At 41.3% G+C, this 22,358-nt stretch overlaps 1 protein-coding gene across 1 annotated transcript in view; it reads right to left on the bottom strand.

Moving 5' to 3' along the window:
- LOC141579803 (uncharacterized) overlaps positions 1–22,358 on the bottom strand; it is a 55,706-nt gene that overhangs the window by 32,060 nt on the left and 1,288 nt on the right. The window contains exon 2 of the mRNA XM_074378634.1: positions 6,725–6,818. Coding sequence (XP_074234735.1) covers positions 6,739–6,818 — 80 coding nt within the window. The 3' untranslated portion in view covers positions 6,725–6,738. The remainder of the gene's footprint in view (positions 1–6,724; positions 6,819–22,358) is intronic.

Here is a 22,358-nt window from a genome sequence, read left to right as displayed (position 1 = left end):
GAGGAAATTACTAGGCGCCTTCAATAGTAATAGTAATGACAATCTGTTACTGAGTCACTACTGTATGCCTTACACACATTTTCTGGAATCTTTACAACTACCATGTAAGTCAGTTTTTACAGTCAGCATTTTACAGACGAGAAGACCAAGGGTCAGAGAGAATGGGACCCTGTCTGCCCACAAATCCCTCTCACTCTGCCACTGCCTCCCTCCGAGAGTTGACTGCTGTCATAGAATGCAAAACAAGCCTGTTTCTTTCTGGGTCTGAGGCATATAACTGGGAACAATGGGTGGAAATTACAGGAAGACAGATTTGATAGCAGGAACTCTGTAACACTGGGGTTGTTCACCGACGGAAGGCGCTGCCTTTGGAGACTCAATTTCCCATCACCGGAGAAACTGGAGGGTTGTTTGGAAGGGGGTTTTGGAGAGGAGAATGGAAGAGCAAAAGCGCACCTGCAGTAGATGGCTTTTAAGGTTCCTTCCCACTCTCCAAAATGTGTTTGGCCTGTGAGACGATCAAATCCCAAACTCACAGGGGAGAGGGACATCTTTGCTTTCTCCATCATGTTTGCTCTCCCATGATGACTGAGCAAAAGTTCTAAGACAGTCCAGTGCTCTGGGGGGAGAGCTCCCCACGTCCACCTCCAGCCCATTCCATGGACTGAAGAACTCTTGGTTCAAGAGGTATTTTAAATAAGTCCTGAACCTGATCCCAGTGTCTTAGCTTGTGTGTGATGTTGGCTGCAAAGTGTCCTGAGCCCTTACCCTCAAGAGTAGTCTCACCTTCCAGGCTCTTTTGTCCTTACAATCATGCATTTAGGTGTAATAATTCAATATCTCACTAAATCTTAGCAAAATAAAAGTGAAACATAAAATGTAGAATAACACAACTTCCTTGCACACAAAGCTTTACAAAGGAGGCCAGCAAGTGTGTTTCATACATCTCACAAAGTTCACATTGTATTGTGAAACTATTTTTAATGAAGCTGTTATTATGCTACAAGAATGCAATAAAACATCTGAAACCTGAAATTTCTTATTTTTATAACCTCCTGTAAAATTTAAAAGGGCCAAAATGATTTGTTTCAAAATGTGTACAGAAATAATTGGATTGAGAGTTTTCATGCCAAGTTTCCATTTGGATTGAAACCTACAGACTGTTACTTCATAAACCACTGCAACCATGAGTACAAATGAAAAGGGTAAAACATTATGGAATACAAGTATAATCAAACTTAACACACCCTGGAAGCAACCACACTGATCTGCCATCTCCCAGTGTCGGGTTCAGCACAGGGACCTCTTTTACATCACAGAGTGTTCACAAATAATTGGTTTTACCTGAATCCCCTAATTACTTCTGGAAAGAGAAACGCTATATACATGAACTTCTGTATGTGAACACACAATACAAAGTGCTAATCCTACACTGGTTAATTTTTTTTTTTTTTTTTTTTGCCTACATTGGTTAATTTTTAAGCACAAAAGTATTCTGGATCGTTCAGAAGAATGAAATACCAGCTCCCTCAATTTTCTCCTTGCAACACAAATCCTTATTCCTTGTTACAAAACTCTGGCAAAAATCTAATCTTTGGGTGCCAAGCAGATACATTTTAGCATACAAATTGAATATAAGAAGTTTATTTCAGATTGTGATTTGTTATAACAGTCCTGCCAAATGACCAGAAATTAATCATACTCCCAAACATGTAAGGATATAGGGAGATGTTACTTATCTCATGATTTCAGATTTAATTTTAATTCACACCTTTCTTAAAGCCATTCTTGAAGATCAGTCACTTAGGAAACAGGCAAACCCTCCTCAATTGCAAATCAAGTTTCTGTTTTTGGTGGAAGTCCTTTCCAAAGCATTCATCTCTGTCAGTGTATCCAGTGTATGGTCTTTCATGAACAGCTTTCAGAATTAAGTAGAGCAATTCTGTGTACCATCTGGCTCCATGAGCAAAAAGTTTTTTTTTTCCTACGTGAAAATGTAAAACTGATCTGCTCCCTAGTCTAGACATACAATCTTTCCAGGGATAACGTCCATCTCCTCATCCATTCCAAATGGATGGAATTTTAGATGGACCAGTAATCAGAGGAGAAAGGAATGGAATCTTATTTCATATGTTTACTTAAGTTGTTTTTTAAAGAACATAAGATTGGAATCACTTTTTTAAGAGTACCACCATCCCTGGGAACTGGCCCAATACTTATTTTTTACTATGTGACAATTGAGCATGTTTTCAGAAATACAGTAGAAAACACTGCATAACGGAGGCAACACGGGTCTTATTTAGCTGCTGCAGATGTCAGTGGTTAGAACTACCCAGCTTTCACTGGTTGATCCGGAATTAGATCTCCTTCCCTTGGTAACAGGTCCAAACACACGGGTTTACGCTAATGCACTAGATAAAATCACAGCCAGTGGGGGAACTACAATAAGAGTGAATTAGATCTCTCTTTTATCGTTCTATTAACTCAGTGGATTGTCTGCATGCACAAAGTGAGTTTGGGTTTCAGTCATGGAGTGGTTTTTCCTCCCATCTTTCTGCAGCCCCACCAGAACAGTATGCTGTGCGGTGACAAGTATGGACAAGGCCACAGGGCCTAAGTTCTCCAGCTCCTGCTGCAGTGAAACTTTTCGATTGATGATTTTTAAAACACTTAAACCACCCAAATAAACTTTCCTAAAGAAAGCATGTCTTTGTTCTACAAAAAAATAATTGATGTAATGGGTGTCCATGGGGGTGGAGGTGGGTGAAGAGTGTTCTCCTCTCTACTGTGCAAACCTGTAGAAATTGAGGCCACCTAGATTCCAACTGATCTGTTTAGAATTCCTCTTAGAATCCTGAAGGATAAGATAGGATTCTGTGTGCTAAATTAAGCTTCAGTGTAAGACGATCTTTTATCAGGATTGATGGATAATCAATCAAGGAGCCCTAAAAGGTCATGGTCGATTCACTGCAAAGATCAGATCAGCTCACATTTCCAAAGCTGAGCCATGCGCCCCTCCAGCTGGAAGAGCAGCTCCAGCACATGTGCTGAAGTGCCCCCGGGCTGGAACCTGCCCCCTCCCTTCCTCTAGGCAAGTCACTGACTGTCTCTGTGCCTCAGTTAATCTGCACTATGACTATAACAGTGCCTCCCTTGGAATGCTGTTCGGAGGGTTTAATGTGTTAATACTTAGGTAACTTAAAGAATAAAGGTCTTTCTCTCAGCCCTTGACCTGTACCACTGACATTTTGAGGAGAGAAATTTTCATAAAGACTCATGAAATAGAAATTTTCAAAAGTGGTCCCCTAGGACAGCTGGAGGTAAAGCTGTGAGCTCCCCATTCACACCCTTTTGTCACTTGGAATGCTCCCCCATCCTCTGTCCCTACTTCTCATTCTGCTCTTTAGTTTCCCTGTGGCATGAAAATAGACACAGCTCCTTCAGCACTCTCTTTTCACCCCTTCCCAGAGGCTCAGATTTAGGCTTTTAGAGATTTAACAATGGAAAGGAAAAAGAGCCCATAATCAATTGATTCTAATGACATCTGCTTATTGATAAGAGCGTTTGACATTGGCCCAAGGTAAGTGTATCGTTTCAGACCACGTGATATGGGGTAAAATTTTTAGCTGCAGGTCTTCCTAGCCTTCACATCAAGCAGCTCACCCCAATTCTTAAGACTATCAGCCTCAGAAATTCAGCCTCAGAAATTCAGGCATAACCCTAGGATCACACTTTTCTTTCAGTGAACCATGTTGATTCCACTCAAAAGAGCAGTCAATGTGACCAGTATCAGTCTTACAGAACCAACTTATCCACATGGCATTCAGATAGAAACATTCAAAGAACGTTTTTACTTTTCATCAACTGTATTTTTATGCGTAATAACAGAAAAACACCTAAAAGGCTTGATGATTTAAGTTAACAAATTCTGATTTATAGAGGCACAATTTTTCATGTGTAATTTTTTTCTGTGTAATCAAACAGCAAAGAATAAATATCTCGCGATTTCCAATGGGACTGTCTGTTGTGGTTAAAATAAAAACTTTGAGTGATAAGTGTTTGTCTTTCTGTCATGTTAACATGTTTTCAGTCTGCGCTGGAGTGGGTGAGCTGGAGCTACTGTAGCCCACACGCCAGCGGGTGATTTACCGTTCTTGCCGCTAGGGGGAGGCGAAGCGAAGACAGTGAGCCACTTCTGCACAGAATGGACAGGGAGAAGTGGCAGGAAGGTAGTGAAGGCAAAGCCCAAGTGAAAGGGGAAAGAGGAGGTGCCAGGAGGGAAAGGGGCTCCGGCTGGGCCTCAGGGGTATTTAGGGAATCGGCCATGAGTGTCCTGGGGTTAATGATTAGGTGCTTTGGTAAGCAAGCAAAGGCGGCGGCCTGCCAAAGGGAGCTTGCCAGGGGCTTCCGTTTCTGAGACAACAGAGATGGACCCCTGCTCCCTCTTTCATCTGTGCTCCCCAGCGAGGAGTGCAGGGAAATGAAGTCACGGGTTCTCAATGAGAACCGGGATTTTTGAGAAATTATCAGCCATGATGTGGAACCCACTGATAACCTGCTTGGTTTTGTTTTGTTTTTGTTTAGTTTTCCTACTTGGCACAAATTCCTTCCATAACCTCAGGGAGGTGGAGTTGGGGAGGGGGTGCTGGGCTGGGAGGGGGCAATGCCAAGTGTGGGGACTGCAAATCAAGCCCCAGTGACAGGCTCAGTAGAAGTGAGCACTGCACCTGTGTTTCAAACAACAACAAAATCTCCTCCCCCAAAATCATGGCAGAAATGGCCGTTGAAATCGATTGTTAATTGTCTGGGTTCAGTCACTGATAAGAGTAAACCTGCTGAGGCCAGTGGGCTTTTGTCACTGTGGCTCCTAAGGGACATTGTTCCAGCCAGGGGATCCTGGGAGGATAAGGGAAGGAAGAGGGGATGGGGAGGAGGAACACAGGCAGCCGGCCTGGCCCTCCAGGAAAAGCCTTTCCCCAAATGACCAGATCCAAGAGGCAGGAAGAACCCCCATCTGTCCCTGCCAGGAGCCCAAAACTTGTCTCCAGAGGGGCCTTTTGTGTCAAGCCAGAGTCCAAACCATACCCAGAAGAGAGCTGGAAAGCTTTGCTAGCCATGCCAGCACTCTATCACATTATTCTAATTCTTGGCATAGCATTTATCACTGTCTAATATTGACTTATGTGTTCACTCATTTATCCATTTCTTTATTGTAATTGCCTGTATCTCCCCATTGAAACGTGAGCTCCAGGAGAGCAGAGACTTTTTCTGCATCGCTCACCATGCCAGGCCCAGAAAATAATCTAGGCACGACATTGCAAGTGCTCGGTCACTATGCCTGCATGAATAAAGATCTGTATTTGAGAGACATCCCCCCTGTAGCAGTGTGGATGATGGACTGTGGTTTGGGGGATGGAAGGAGAGAGCAAAATTGGAAACTGAGGCAGGAAGTAGGAAACATGCATGTAATGTATCTCATTTCCACTCCCAGGGGTTGTGATAATCTGTGCTGGGAGACAGCAGGACAGAAGCCTGAGTCTACAGTGTGTGGGGCAGGGAGGCAATTAGGGCCAAGTATAGGAGCAGTGTTTAGGGGGCGAATCAGGTGACACAAGAGGTGGGCATTCCAGAGGGGCCAGGTGCGAACAGAAGTATAAACCAGGGGGCAGGAAACCCTGTGGTCCCAGGCACCGGGGGCTAGTGACAGCCAGGAGAGCAGGTGTCATGCACCCTCCCTTCCCCCAAAGAAATGGGAGTCAAAGAAAAAGCCTGAGAATGGGCCCTGGGGAGAAGCAATGCTTAATAAGGGATGGACAGGTCAAGAGGAGTTTAAAAGGGGACAGTGTGGCTGCAGTGGTGCCCAGGTTCCCCTCGTTGTCCCCCAACTCTGGTAGTGTTGGTAGCTCCAGGCTCTCTTCTTAGCCCCTCGCTGGGAACTGCCCTCAGTGAAAAGAGCCGCCCCTCACCAAGTTCACAGCATCCAGTGGCTGGTCCGGGAAGGGAGGAGATAGAGGCCTGAACCCTCCCTCAAGGGTTGGACAAGTCTGAAAGGCCACCTCAGCTCAGAGTCCCTGTGGGATGGACTGAGGCCCTTCTTACAGGTACAATTCTACTTCTGCTCAGGGTTACTTCTGTGATTCCTTTGAGGCAAAGACACCAAGGTCAATTCTCAGGAAACCTGTTTCACACTAATCTTCATCTTCATGTCTGTCTCCAGAGAACCTGACCTCAGACAGCTGGTGCTGTGAGTGAGCCGAGGAAATAGACACTAAAGCGGAATCACAGAGCTGGGTCACCCACCTGCCAGCTATAAACGAAGCCCCATCCCTGGTGGTCCCCAGTGCTGGGCGAGGCCCTGAGAGTCCCAGCTTGCTGGAGAAGCACCATTGTTAAAACCTGCAGTGGTGATGTGGGTGATGAACTAGGATGGGTCGTCCCAGAGAGAATGCCCTGACCCAGGAGACAGAAGTCTACTGGGATTTGCTTTAATATAATCTAGTTAGAGGGTCACAGAGGGAGAGTGAAGGTAGGTATATGTGAAGCTAGAGTGGCTGTGACATTGGGAAGTTGGGTAATGGGTACAAGGCGATTCATTTATGCTTTCTCTATTATGTATATATATATATAAGGTTTCCATAATAAAAGCTAAAAAACAGAAAGGGAGTAGATATCAATGAATACTGTTTGGGTGGTAAAAACAGAAAATCAGGAAACCAAGACTTACCTTTTTGCCATCTCTCAGCAGCGCTGTCCTGGATGTTGGGGATATAGTGGTGAACAACACAGGTGAAAATTCTTGCCCTTATGAAGATTACATTCTAGTGGGGAGAAACAGATAGTGAACAAAATGATTGGGACTGAGAAAGTGTTTTTGTGCACTTATGTGTTGACTCTGCTTTTTCTTCCTTCCCCTAAGAGCACAGATTGCAGTCTTGGAAACAACATAACTGGTTCAGGGATCAATACAGTGCAATGAAAATACTGTATGAAAGGACTAGGATCACAGGCTGCATATACAAGTCCTTCATTGACCGAGCGGCCATGTGTCCCTGACCCATAAAGTAGAAATACTGTTTCCTTCTCCTCGAATTTAGCAGTACTTATGGCCTGGAAAGAATCCCCTTGAGGGAACCAGAGCCAGCTACATGTTTTCCTACAGCTTATGAGATGCAAAATGACTTCAGCAGCTCCACACCCTACAAGCTCTGTCACTCAGGTTGGCGGGGAAGACCAGAGTTTCTCTTCCCAGATATTAAGCAAAAGCTCCATTACATGCCATTGGCTCTGATTGGGTCGTGTACCCTGGACCAATGATTGTCATCAGATGAATACAGTCACTGATTGACTCAGGCTAAGTCTTATGCTCCTTTCCTGAGCTGAGGGTGGAGTCTTGCTCAAGGACTAATCACACAGGGTTTGTTTTGACAGTTGAGTTGACGGGATTTGATGATGATTTTTAAAGGAATAATAGAGCAGCGATTTTCAATGGGGTGCCACCACTCAGACGGGAGTTTTTAAATTTTGTGGGAGTATTTCCGACTGTCACAATTATTAAAGGGGAGCTGCTGGCATTTAGTAGGAAAGAGCCAAGGATATCTTGCCTTGCACAGGGTAGTTTTCAAAAAGAAGATAGCTCTGAATCCTGCATAATCTCATGTATCTCATCCAAAATTAACCCTGAATGTATGCTCTACCGCAAGATGAGTTGCAAAGCGATTTGTTTTCTATAATACTATTGCCACCCTGACCCATATCATAACATAGAAAATTTTGTCCCTACACTTATAAATAATAAATAAAGCTGAACTCGTGTGTAAGATTCCCACACCTCCTCATTTTTTTCACTTTAATGGTCTCAGTCTGTAACTTGTCTTGACATGTTATCAACTTAACCAGTTCAATTAAGGATATTTCCTTCATCCTTGTGAGAAAGAGATCAAACTGTGAAGCCCCTTCAAGGTTTTCCCCTTGGTCATTACAGAAGGAGGAGCCTCATACCATCAAAGAGGGAAGACCAGACATCCTGATGCCAAGGAGAGAAGGAAAAAGTGCAGTTATAGTCAAAGTTTAGCACATATTTAAGTGGAGGTAAAAAAACTATTTCAAAGAGCACTGATAATATGTGTTTTGAAGATTAAAACATTTGCCCAGGAAAAGATTTAGATTCTATAAACAAACTATTCTGCTTGTCCAGGGAAGTAAAACATCAAGAGCCCCACTGTTCACTAAGTTTTTAAATTTAGAATACATGGTACGAAGATTCCTTGGCTACAAAGGGGATGATTTTTGCCGACATTGGAGTAACTCCAGTTTTCCTAAAACTAGTTTGCAATCTAACATTGTTTTTTTTAGTCATCTCTGCTCTCTCCCAGTCCTGAACTTTCTGTTCAGAATGACTTCTGCTCTTAATTCCCTTAAACAAATGATTCTTCAGAAACAGATGCAAGCATCTGACCACTTCATTATGCAGTGTTGGTTTCTACTGCTAAGTAACTCTGTATCCTGAAATTTAGTTGCTTAGAAAAACGTGTATTATCTCACATTACTCTGGGTCAGGAATCCAGGTACAGCTCAGCTGGTCCCTCTGGCTCAGGGCCTCTGGACAAGGCTGCAATCAAGATATCCACTAGGGCTGCTGTCTCCTGTGAAGGCTCACTGGGGATGGATCCACTTCTAAGCTCATTCATATGGTTACTGCAGGATTCAGTTCCATACAGGCTTTAGGACTGAGGGTCTCAGCTCCTCACTGGTGGTCGGCCAGAGCTTCTACATAGTTTGTTCCAACATAGTCCTTTCTGTAAGTCTGCTTGCTTCATCAGAATAAGCAAAAACCAGAGAGAGAGGGAAGGAGACAGAGGATGGAAGTCACAGTTTTTATAATGTAATCCTGGAAGTGGCATCTCATCATTTCGCTGCATTCTATTCATTAGAAGTAAGTCACTTGGTCCATCCCACACTCAAGTGGAAGAGATGACACAAAAGAATAATTTAACTTGGAGCCATTTAAGATGCTACCTACCACACAACCCAAGCATTTGCACAATAAAATAAATCTTCCTATTATAAATTGTATTCCTTTTATTTCTCTACTTTATTATGGCTAAGGCATTACTGGGTGTAAGTTACATTGTCAATGAATTCCAGTATAGAAGAGAAAGAGAGCTCTGCAAAATATTTGCTATAAAAAGGGGGATGTCGAGTCTGCCAGAGCTGGGCATACCATCCCAGATTATGCACAGTTCTAATAGGAATGAAGCACTCGGCAGGGAGAGATTGACAGTGGAGCAGGTTGGAACAGAAACCCTTGAGAAGCCAGAGGAGATGGGAATCAGAGCATATTAGAGGGGCTGGATTTTGATAAAGACAGAAAAATATGCATCAGAGAAACTTAGAGGAAATAGGATGATTATTTTCAAATATCTGAATGACATCCTGTGGAAGAGGAGTTAGATATATTTAACATGGCCCCAATTGGTAGGATTTAGACTAATGAATGGGAATTAGAAGGCACAATGATGCATGAATGGGAAAGAAGAGATTTTTACCAAGCAGAGCCATCCAAAGCTAAACAAGGCTGCCAGAAAATGGGTTTAACAAAACTTACTGCCTGCAAGCATTGGATCCATGCCTATGTTACCTCATCACATGATGGAAAGATTAGAGCAAGAAGTGGTGGGAAGGAGGGGAGGGTATAGCTCAAGTGTAGAGCACGTGCTTAGCATGCAGGAGATCCTGGGATCAATCCCCAGTACCTCCATTAATTAAACAAACAAATAAACCTAATTACCTCCCCTCCAAAATTAAAAAAAAAATAGTAATAATAATAATAAGTGGTGGGAATAAATGGCCGTTAAGAGGAGGTGGAAGATTAAGAGGTAAAAACTATCAGGTATAAAATAAGCTACAATATATTGTACAACATGGGGAATATAGCCAATATTTTGTAATAGTGATGAATGGAATATAACCTTTAAAAATAGTGACTCCCTATAGTGTATACCTGTAACATATAATATTGCACATCAACCATACTTCAATTTAAAAAATAAGATTTTGTAAAATAAATACATAAATAAAGAAAAAAAAAAAAAGGTTTCTTCCAGCCACAAGCTTCTCGGACATGCTGAAGTATCATTTGTTAAGAGACTGTTTTGTGAAGATACCTGTGCTAGATCCCTTTTTCTTTCTCAAGAGCTTGTCTTTTAAAAGAAGAGAAGCTTTGACCTTTTAGTTTTTGTCTTGTTTATGTGGAAGCAGAAGTCAGCACCTCCTCAAGGTTCCAGATCCTAGAGGGCAAAAGATACCAACTAGAGCAAGGACAGCATGAGGCTAATGGACAAAAGTCCATCAAAGGAATCGATTAAGTTATTCCTTCATTTAAAAATATTTATTGAATACCTTCCATGTGCCAGATCTTGTAAATTAATGGGCATTCTGCTAGAGGCTAGTTACAATTTTAATAGCAAGATATCCTTATCTGAGTGAAAGTAGGTCAGAGAGACAGAAGGACTTAAGCAGAACTTCTTAACTAGCTCCAAAATTTTCAGACACGTGATAGACTGGCATCTTGGCAAAGGTTAATTAAAACAGTTAGGAAAGCTTCATATTTGACACAGACGTGGGCAGTTTTTCTCTGAACATGAAGTGATGAGGCACAGAGGAGCTGTCTCAGGGTTGCTAGAAGCAGAGCCTGAGAGAGGCTATCTATACAAGAGGTTTATCAGAGAGTGACCATGGGAAAAGGGAGGTACAGGAAGTAGGTTAGAGCAAGGGAAAAAGCTAAGCAAGAATGTGGTTCCCCTGGAGATGAGCCCACAGGGAGGCTCGGGAGTGGAGATGCACACAGTTTGTCCTACCTTGAGGCCATTTATGCCCATTTATTCAGCAACATGAATATCACTCCTGACCTTAGTGAAAGCAGGCTGGGTGGTGAGGTAGGGGCAGAAACCTCCTTACTCTATTCAAGAGAACAGGAAGGGAGAAACTGCAGACAATGGGTGTGGACAACTCTTCTGACGATGGTAGACAATTGCAAATGAGAGCAGAGAAATGGAGTCATAGCTGGATAGGTACACAGGGTCAAGAGGGTCTTTTTCAAATGGGAAAAAAATTATCGTATTTCTACGCTGATAGGGATAATCCAAGTGAGTAGAAAACATGACGGTGCCAAGAGAAAGGTGAGAGTGGAGGGAGTGAAGGGAGGGGCAGCCAGAGCACGAGTGGAGGGTGTGTCCTTGGGATGATTCACCTCCAGGAACATGGGGAAAGATGGACTACAGGGGGATATACTCATATGACAGGAGGTCAGGGATGGTGATGGGAGCGTGTGGGAGTTCTCTTCTGATTGCTTCCATTTTTCCCTGAAATAGAAAGCCCCGTCATGAGGGAAAGTGAGGAGGACTGGAGACTGAGGACAGAAAACATGCTGGGGTTCGGGGAGAGAGGACAGAGGGTGAAACAGTCACCTGGAGAGTGAGAAAGCAACTGGGATGAGGAAATTCTTGGTTAGAGATAACTTCACTAATTCAAGTAATCTTTAGTTGATGACCTGAGAGTCCCTCAGGTGTGCAGCCTGAAAGACTGACTTCTCTTGCTTTTTCCGTATCACAGTATGTCCTTTACTTCTGTTCCATTCTCACTGTACTCACCAGAACTTCCAAAACATAGTGTGCTGTTGATTTCTGTCTTCTAAACATCTCTCATTCTACTCCTTTCTCTTCATCTCAACTGCCACCACCTTAGGACAAGCTAATATTTCTCACCTGGACACTACAACAGCGTGTTAATTCATCTCCTCACATCTTGTCTGGCCCTCTTTCAATCCATCCTATGTTCCAAAGGCTGAGTGCATTTTTCAACACACAAATCTGATCTTGTCACCATCACTCATCCCTGCAATGGCTCCCACTGCTTTTTAGCTTAAGACCCTGTACAAGCTGCTCTCTCCTGTGTCCCCAGCTCCCTCCCACTCCTCTCCCTCACCCTGTGAGCATCAGCCACAGGTGCCTTCTCTCAGCTGTCCTCTGGTAACCACATGCCCTTCCCTCTGAAATACCCCTGCACCTCCCCAACTTTGCTCAGTTAATGCCTAGTCATCTTTCATATCTTGTAAAACATGAACGAGAAGTAAAGAGGAATGGTAGGGACATTGAGGAGATGAATATATGATTAGAGTTGCATAAGTAATCAAGAGAGAAAGAGTAAAGAACAAGCAATGCCTGCAGATGTATTTACACAGACCTTTGCACAAGGACATCAGGACATATATTCAAGTATGCAAAAAATGCCAGCCATGATAAATAAAAAGAAATCTATACCTGGACACATTATAGAAAAACTGAAGAACACCAATGACAAAGAGAAAAACATATTTTAAAAATGAGAGAAAGAAAGAGAGAGAAACCAGAAAAATAAACAATACACACACACACACACACACACACACACACACACACAAATAATAGAAGAGACAACGTCAGATGAGTGAGGAATTCAGAGCATTATTATAAGTTGGAACATGGAAGCAGCACAGTCACTGGTTGTGTTCAGAGAGGGGATGGAATCTGGAATCTTTCCAAATGTTTCTAGAAGTAGAGTATCAAGAAGTAAGCCACGGGAAGTGGTCTTTAGCTAAAAGGCAGTGACAATAAAAAATTATTCCCTCTCAACTGAGATAAAGTTTTGCTTTGAATCCAATCTCTAAGTTTTTCAAAATAAATGCACACAAAAGCACACATGTGCACATCCACCCACGCACCCACCCCTAAACACTGCAAAGATTCAGAGACCAACCAAGGAGCCCCACGTTTAAAATAAAATGATCGCAGACTCTCGGCAGTAGGCATGCCCAGCATGACATATAGCCGGCAGAGGCAAAAATAATAATGACTTGCCCCACAGATAGAAATGTACTCTAAGCACGCATGACTTTGCATTTCAATCCTGTCACTATCGGGTAGAACCAACTTCTGTGAAAGAAACTTAAGCAACGGAAAGAAAAGTCAGTTATTTAAAAATGAGCTAGAGTCCATACTCATCCAAACAAATAAGAAAGTCGTAGACCTAAATTCCGGATAGCCTGAGGTTTTGCTCTGGCCTTCAGATATCACGCACGCTGGAAATATGAGTTTGGGAGGGTTAGCATTCAGGTGGTGTGCAGGGCCTGGGGATCTCCTGCGGAGAGAGTGTAAGTGAGAGAATCAGAGGGCCCAGGGGAGAGAAGGAGAATGCAGAGGAATGACCAGTGAGGGAGGGCAGGGTGTGGTGCCCTGAGATGGAGAGAGGACAGTGTGTTAAGAAAGAAGGAAGGATCTGCTCCTTCAAGCTGCTGAGGGGTGGCTAAGGTCAAGACTGCAAATGGGTCACTGGGTTCGTGAGCTCAAGGTCATTGGCAACACAGATAAGAACTGTTGCAGGAGGAGAGGGTTCCCAGCTGAGTATGGGGAGAAGAGAACAGGGGTGAAGCACAGAACACTGGAAACAGAAGTAGGTGTTTGGAGGCTGTTTGGAGAAGGTGTGTAGAATCAGGGACTATTTTTTTTTAATGGAAACTAATTCAGCATGTTTGCACGCTGATGAAGTAACCAAGGAGAAAGAAAAAATGAACCATGCAGATGAGGGATATAAAATCAGAAACAAGAAGGAACAGGATCTGAACCCAGTTCAGGGGTTGAGCTTCGTTTGGGGCAAGGACAGTTCTCCCATTTCTATTCTGACCTATTCATTTGTCTCTCTAGCCTTGGCCTAAACCCACTCAATTCAAGAAATCTATAAAACACTTTGATGTCTAATGAAGCAAGGGGCCTCTTGCTAACATTATTTTTAACTCTTACTTTAAAAATCTGTCATAAGTATTTGAGCACATATGTATTTCTAGCTGACCTAAGTTTTTAGGATCAAGTTGGTTTCATTTGAAATGATAATACTTTTTATATGGCTTGAAATTCAAAAGCTACAAAAGGCATACAACAACAACAACAAAAAAACTCCCTTTACACTGTATCTTCCAAACATGCATGTTCCCCATCTGGAGGGCAATAATGTCACAATTTCTTGGATATTCTTTCAGAGAATATTTTCTGAATGTACAAACACACTTATAATTCTTCTTTCTTTTCCCAATTTTAATCAATTAGTGATACACGGCTCTGTTGTTTTTTTTTTCCTTTAAAATACATCAGAGATTATTTGATACCAGTAACTAAGGAATATTCTCATTCTTAAAAAAAAGAAAGAAAGAAATCTAATAAGGAAACAGTCTCTATGAAGACACCTTAAGAGAAACACGAGAATGCAAGTAAGAAACAGCAAGATGAGACAAAAATAAAAGAAAAAAATCAGATAAAGAAGATACATTGGGAGGCAAACAAGGGATAAGAGATGCTGTTGAAAACATAGTGAGGGAAATAAAAAATAAAAATTAGAAAAGTAAATAATGGAAATTATAAGTTTAAAAGAATTAGAGGGAAGATGAAAGCGACCAGAGACTGCAAAGGGACACAAGGTACACGTGGTTAGAACTCCCCACCTGTAATGACAACAATAATGATGTCAATAGTAATGGGATAGAATATATACTTAAACGCATAGTTAAAAACAATCTTTTCTCAGATAAAAGAAAACATGATTTTAAGTGAGAAAAGCACACATTACATCTGAGAAACTGATAATATAGATACACATTCTAGTAAAGTTATCTGAACTTAAAGAAAGAGTCCTTTCGGTAAGTAGGCAGAAAGACCCGCCTGGCTTCTGATTTCCTCCCAGCAATAGTCAACCCCAGAAGACAATGGAACAATAACTCTAAGGTTAAAAACAAACAAACAGCACCAACCCCACGACCCGAAGATTTTATATCCAGCCAAGTTGCGCTTCAAATGTAAAGGTGATAGAGAGTTTTGAAATTGCACAAACTCAGGGACCATGACTCCCAAGAGACATTCTTGAGGAACCCTCAAAGGGTGAACTTCAGTTAAGCAAAACCACCGCAGCAAGAATGGCAGTGAAGGTGCTGTCGTGACGAAGCAGGAGGGAAAGAGCCTAAAGTCCATCTGCACTGAGGATACAGACATGACACAAGTAACAAATAGGGGCAGCTGGAGAAAATGGGAGGTAGGGTCCATCTGACCATTACCCTAGTCGGAGGATGTGATTTAAAGCTGCCACACCAAGTATGAGAAGTGCAAGCAGATTATACTGCTCAAATGTACATGCTAGGAAATACATTATTAAGATCAGGTTATAGACGAAAAGGAGGGCAGAGGAAGGATCTGATCTCATCACTGCCATCTAAAAAAATAAAGCAGTAAAAGTAAGTGTAATATTATATTTATCAAAGTAGCCAATAAAACAAGAATATGCACCTTAAATAAAAAGACTCTATACAAAAAGCAAAGAAAACAGATTGTATAATCGAAGACTTTAAAAAAATATTCGAAACATAGAAATACAACATTAAATAGTGTAACAGATAAATGTCAGCCATAAAATTCAAACTAGAATGTCCAACATTTCAACTGGTACAATTACAGGAAGAACCATAAAATCATAGCTCTGCAAAGGAGCTGTGCATCCACCTAATACAGCCCTTCATCCTGCAGTTGAGGAATGTGAGGGCTATAGAGGGGCAATATCTTACTCAAAATCAAACAGAAACTGGAGAGTAGCTTTCAACTAGCATGTGGCACTATTTTCATTATATGATACTTGAAAAATTCATTGGTAAAATGTATTGTGAAGACTTTTACACACATTGGCGCATTCTGTTGAACACTCATCAAGAGGTGGTGTCCCAGGCTTCTCCCCTTCAGTCTGGGCTAGCCTTAGTGATTTCTTTGTCACCAACGGAATGCACAGAAGTGATGACACAGCTGCTGAAGGTATGTGAGAAAAGGCTAGGTAGTCTCTGCCCCTCTTATTCTCTTGTGACACTCACATTTGGAGCACTGAGCTGCTGTGAGGCTGCCATGTTGTGAGGAAGCCCAGGCCACATACAGGTGATGCAGCTGATAGCCTCAGGGAGGTTCCAGGCAACAGCTTTATGTGAGTCCCTGTGGCCTCTGGCTACTGAGTCACAGTCCCCCTTCTGCTTTCTGCCATTGAGTCTCCTTAGCTCAGCCCCAAGACATTGGGGACCAGAGACAAGCCATTCCCACCACTGTACGGTCCCTGAATTCCTAACCCACAGTATCTCTGAGCATAACAAAATGGTTGTTTTATTGACGCTAAGTTTTTGGGTCATTTATTACACAGCAGCAGGAATAGGAACATTCTTTTTTTCCCTACTACTATGGACTTTTAAATGGGGAGCAAAGAGGAAAAATTCATTCCTAGTCTATTTCATCTTCATTTGAGGTCAACTAATGCCAAAATACTGTACTTGATTTCAGAAGAGGAATGAAATAAAACTTGGTTCTGAATTTTAAGTTTCTGCAGCACAGATGTTTTTGAGGAGCAAATATAAGGCAACCCCAAGAAGTTTTTCTTTTTTAAATGTCATGAGATTTGGGGATGATAAACACTTGCTTAGCAGTACAGTTCTTGAGCAAATATCCAGGCAATTAATCACATGCATACAAAATGTGTTCCCTGTGGAGAAAAAATTTTTTCTTGGAAAATAGGGTTTACTTTAAAAGTATTTGTAAACAAAAGCAAAGCAGGGGCTTCTCTGCTCTCATGTACAATAAGACTGATTTACTTTCATAATGTGAACATTTTTTTTTCTAATTTTCTTAATCCAAGTAAGCAAAGGAGGATGAGAGCTTGTGCTGTTGTGAAGTATTTTTGGCAGCCACTGAACATGCGTGATGACAGTCCAGCATGGCAGTGAGCTTCGCTCAGAGACCTGGAAAACCAAGGTATTGCACTAAGTGTTTTTATTAGTCTCCGATGGCTGCTGTAACAAATGATCTCAAACTTGGAGGCTTAAAACAACAGAATTGCATTGTTTGGCAGTTATGGAGGTGAGAAGTCCCAAATCAAGGTGCTGGCACAGACACATTCTCTGAAGCCTCTAGGGGTGAATCCTTTCCAGGCTTTTCCAACTTCTGCGGGTGGCTCACAATCCTTGGGGTTCCTTGTCTGGTGGCTGTATCACTCTAATCTTGGCTTCAGATTCACCTGGCCTGCTCCTCTTCGTGTGTCTGTGTTGCTCTCCTCTGCTTATAAGGACATAGCTCATATTGGATTTCGGGTCTCACTACTCTAGTTTGATCTCATTTTACTTGACTATATCTGCAAAGATCCTATTTTCAAATTAAGGACAGTCACAGGTATGGGGTTAGGGGACACAACTCAACTAACAACCATGTCCTAAACAGAGATCTAAATAAAGGGCTGTGATTGTGGGAAGACGGGATAATTAACCACAGGGATCCCTTTGCCACTTCTGAAGTCTGAAGAACCTGGATTTAAACACTGACTAGCTGGGAAGCTGTGTAAAAGCTTTTTTATTTCACCTCTTCAGTCTCAGAGTACTTACACGTAAGTAGGGATTAACGGAGACAAGTGTGGCCATAGATCAGCAACCTGGGCACCACCTTGTCAGAAATGCTGGAACTCAGACCTCCCCCTGACCAACTGAGCCAGAATCTGCATTTAAGCCAGAGCTCTAGCTGCTTCAGGTGCACGCTGAAGCTTGAGGAGCACTTAGCACTGTCCTTAGGGCACTGTAATTTGCCAATAAATGCTAATCCCCTCTGCCCATAAACACCACAAAGCACTGAGTTTACGTTTAACTTAACTGTGGACTGAAAGGAAAGAAGACAGGAGAGGAGGCCATTCTTAGAATCTCTCCTTCAAAAAGGATTGGCTAACTAGCAACAGGCTGGTAGTGAGACACAAACTTTTGGGACTCTTGAATCTGTCAACTTGTTTTGTTTTGGAGTGGGGAGGTAATTAGGTTTATTTAATTAATGGAGGTACTAGGGATTGAACCCAGGACCTTCTGCTAAGCATGTACTCTACCACTGAGCTATATCTTCCCCCCCAAATTTTTAAATTTTTGTAATTTTTTGTTTGTTTTTATTTTTTAATTTCTAATTTTTTTATTTGAGGGGAAGTAATTAGGTATATTTATTTGTTTTTAATGGAGGTACTAGGGATTGAATCCAGGTTTTTCTGTTTGTTTGTTTGTTTGTTTGTTTGTTTTTAAGAAAAGACCACTCACTAAATGGGGAAAAGAAATCCAGAGATGGGATGCAACTCAGGCACATTTTAAAAAATAGTGTTATTTGAAAGAAATAGGTGAATTCATAGGTTACTAGTGTATAATTCTTGTGGGAATTAAAACCATTATTTAAATGTAAAAACAGAACAAGAACCTTGGAAATCACATCTCCATCCCTCACAGCAAGAAAAAAGCTGAACAAACAGAAAATCAATGACTTTTCTTAGATCTTAGAGAATTGAGCTTCCAGGATAAACCACCACGGTGAAAGTTGGAGAGACAGGTGAGGACAGAGAACATGGACCACACAGACCTGCCTGCCTGAAGCAGAAGCCACTGGAGCCAGGATCAGGAAGGAACACTTACATGGTATCTGCAACAAACTGCTGGATACTGAGGATGAACTAGCCATCTAAGCAAGGATCCCCCACATTTTCCTGGATTTTACCTCTGCCACCCCCACCAGGTTCTCACAGCGAGGACAGAGAAAACCCCCTTGTTTGGCTGGGGTGAGGGGAGTAGCCATTTTGAAATATGTCACAATAAATGCCAACCCAGCAAAAGATTCCGGCCAAATCTTGACTTAGTAAGGGGAAGCTTTACTCAAAAGAATTATTGCAAGGCGTGAGGAGCGGGGAGGAAGACTCTCACAATAGGGGGAGGGAGACTATGGAAGTAGGCAGTGCCATAACCATAAGATCTGCAGGCTTCTCCAGTCAGGCAAAAAGGGGTTTTCTTTTATACAAGGAGTAAACAAGGTTAGAAAGACGCAGCTATGGGGGAGTGGAGGGAAAAAGGGGCATGATCAATCAGATAGTAGATCAGAGAATGTTCTACTGGGGCTAGCCTCTTCTCAGGAGGGGCTGTCTGCTGGCTCAGGCGGAGGGTGGGCAAAGTTAAGGCGTCCAGGGCAGGAGAGCTTAACCAAAGTCTGACTAATGCATTTGGTTCCCACTGATCAGTGGTGACAACACAGTTCAGCTCGTTTACGAGGCAAAGATTGGGAACGTGGAGGGTCTGTGTCTGGCCTTTTCGTAACTAATCAAGCGGAGGTGGGGAGGGTGCTCCTGTGAGATGTGTCTACTCACACGGGGAGGAGGGGTTTCTTGCAGTGAGACATTTTCTCTGAACACAAAGGATGGGAGATCTCTTAACCTTCACTGTTTTCCAGGAGCTCGGGGTTCAGGTACTATTCAACACTGTCAATGCCAAGGGCTTCCAAGGACAACGTTAACGCTCTCACTTATTTCTTCTCTGACTCCCTTTCTTTACACAGATCTGAGTTTCTGACCCTCATCCTTTTTCTTCTCTATGAAGAGCTTTTTAAAATATTTCTTGCATGACAGGTCTACTGGTGACAAATTTTCTCAGTTTTTGTTTATCTGAGAAAGTCTGTATTTCTCCTTTACTTTTGAAGGACAGTTTTGCTAAGTGCAGAATTCAAGGTTAGTGTATTTTTATTCCCCTTTCAAAACTCTGAATATTTCACCCCAGTGTCTTCTTCCTTGCATGGTTTCTGGTAGGAAGTCTGATAAATGCTGATCTTTGTTCCTCTGTAGGTAAGGTAAGTTGAAGGAATGTGCAATGCTGAGATTATGATAATTATAAAGTGGAAGAGTAAATTGTGTGTGTGTCCCTTATTGCTTTGGTGCATCCTCAGAGATAATCCCTAGTAATTCGAGTGGTTTGATGCATTTTTTTCTCCCAGGTTTTTCTTTTCTTTTTCTTTTTTCTTTTTTTCAGGGGCAACAAAAAGATATGGCTTGAGTGGGATAAATATCATCTTCCTTTAAAAGTTCCATAATTAGCTAAATAAAATAGATTACTCACTTTGCAAGCAACTTCAGACTAAGTTCCCCAGCTTACTCCTTCAATTCTAGACCCTTCTCTGTAATATGTAGGTATCATTTACACAGGTAAATATAAACATGCAAATATGCTTTTAGAAACAAAAATGAGATTGCACTCTGCACATTTTTCTACAACTTTCTTTTCTCATCTAATAGCCATAATTATACTAAGGGCATATTTGCAAATCAGTTCATATAGATCTCCATTGTGTTCCATTTGTGGGTGCACACAGACTTTTTATCTTTTAACATTCAGACTGTCTGCCATCCAAACAATGCCACAATGAATATCCTTGCACACTGTTATATCATATAGATTGTGCTGTTATATCTGTGGGACAGACTCTTCAAAGTGAGATGGCTAGGACATGGGATGTAAAAACTTAAAGTACTGGTAGACATGGCCAAATTACACTCTAAAGAGGTTGTAATGAACTATTACTAACAGTATACATGGGTGTTTGTCTTAGCTCCTCTTCCCTTCCCCTTATTAACACCTTATTAGTAATTTTTAAGATCATTGTCAATCTTACAAAAAACACACACATACTCATTATTAAATTTAAATTCCCATTTCCTAGTAATTAGTGAGATTTAGATTGCTTTACCTGTTTTTTTGGGGGGGGGGATCAGTTGTATTTGTTTTGTGAATTGCTTGTTTATAGCCGTTCCTCTTTTTTCTATTGAGATGTCTTTCTCTTACTGATTATTAGAAACTCATTATATAGATATTAATGCCTTGCTTGCTAATTACTACAAGTATTTTCTCCCAAAGTCTTGTCTTTTATTTATGTTTATATATATATAAACCTATTCATTGATACCACTACTACTCAAACTGTGGTTGGCAGAGTGACTATAAGAGAAAGTGTAGGGTGGTTGATAAAAATGGAGATTCCGGGGCCCAAGCACTCTCTGAGAATTTCTGGGACTCTAGGACACAGGATTTAAAACAAATCTCTTGGTGGTGAAAACACTGCTTCATAGTCACTTAATTTTATGTCTTACATAGTTATTTTAAAAAGTGACATTTTATGCCTTTGCATGTACTTAGATTTCAATCCATCTTAATTTTATTCCTGTTATGATCCAAAACTCCAAATTAACTGTATTTTATTTTTAATGTCTTTATTTTAATTATGCCAGGAACACTTATTAATAATACATTCTTTTCCCACTAATGCATCATCCTTATCATAGATTGTGGTTTCTCACATTTCTGTACTTTTAAAAAGAAACATCCTTTTATTCCTTTTTGTAAAATATCATGTACTTATTATAAAGGATTCATGACATGCAGAATAATAATAAGAAAAAAAATTTTTAAACCCAGCTGTAGAAGACAGAATAGTATTCCTCCAAAATTCATGTCCACTTGGACACATGATCTTAGCTGGAAATAGGATCTGTATAGATGTAATTAAGTTAAGATAAGGTTATACTGGATTAGGGTGGGTCCTAATTAAAGAGTTGGTATCCATATATAGGACAGATGCACAGTGAGTGCCATGTGAAGACAGAGACTGAGATTGGAAGCCACAGGACACCAAGGAAAGTCAAGGATTGCCAGCAACCATCCACCTAAGCTAAGACAGAGGTATGGAATAGGCCCTTCCTCAGAGCCTCCAAGAGAACAAACCATGCCGACATTTGGTTTTGACCTGTTAGACCCCAGAACTGCTTTCTGTTATTTTATGTCACCAGTTTGTCGTACTGTAGGAAACTGACAGACCAACTAATCAGAAATAACCGTCTTTAACATTAGGTTGTCATCATTCCAGGTGTGTGTATCTGTATTTACATATGTAAAATATTAGACTGACAGAAATATTTCCAGTATAAAGAGGTAATTCTGTACATTCTACGTTATTAAATATTATTTTACTTAAATTTGTCTCAAGAAAAGGAATAGATCTGTCCTACTAGTTCACTGATGGTTTTTTCTATTTCTTGGTGTTTAATTTTTTTCATAGGGCAAACCCTTATTACTCTTCCTTTTCAAGGTTTTCTTGCTCATTCACAACTGTGTGATCTTCCATACAGAACTTAAAATCAGTTAGTTCCAACTTTTCCCCAAGAGAATCTGGGACTCTAATGAGAACTGCACTCATTTTGAAATCTGACTTGGGAAGAATTGGCGTATTTCCAGTACTGATACCTCACCCAAAAATATGACATGTTTTTCATTTATTCAGGTCTTGTGTCTGCCTTTCAGCAAAGGTTGAGGGATTTCATCACCAGGATCTTGTAACTCGTTACAGTTTATACCTGATTATTTTATAGTTTTTGATGCCATTGCAGATAAATTCTTTAAATTTTATTTTTAATAGGTTATTGCTTGT

This window comes from Camelus bactrianus, chromosome 14, assembly GCF_048773025.1.
Source record: "Camelus bactrianus isolate YW-2024 breed Bactrian camel chromosome 14, ASM4877302v1, whole genome shotgun sequence".
In the NCBI taxonomy this organism is placed as follows: domain Eukaryota; kingdom Metazoa; phylum Chordata; class Mammalia; order Artiodactyla; family Camelidae; genus Camelus; species Camelus bactrianus.
Note: the sequence above shows the minus strand (reverse complement) of the source record. Positions and strands in the feature narration are given on the sequence as shown.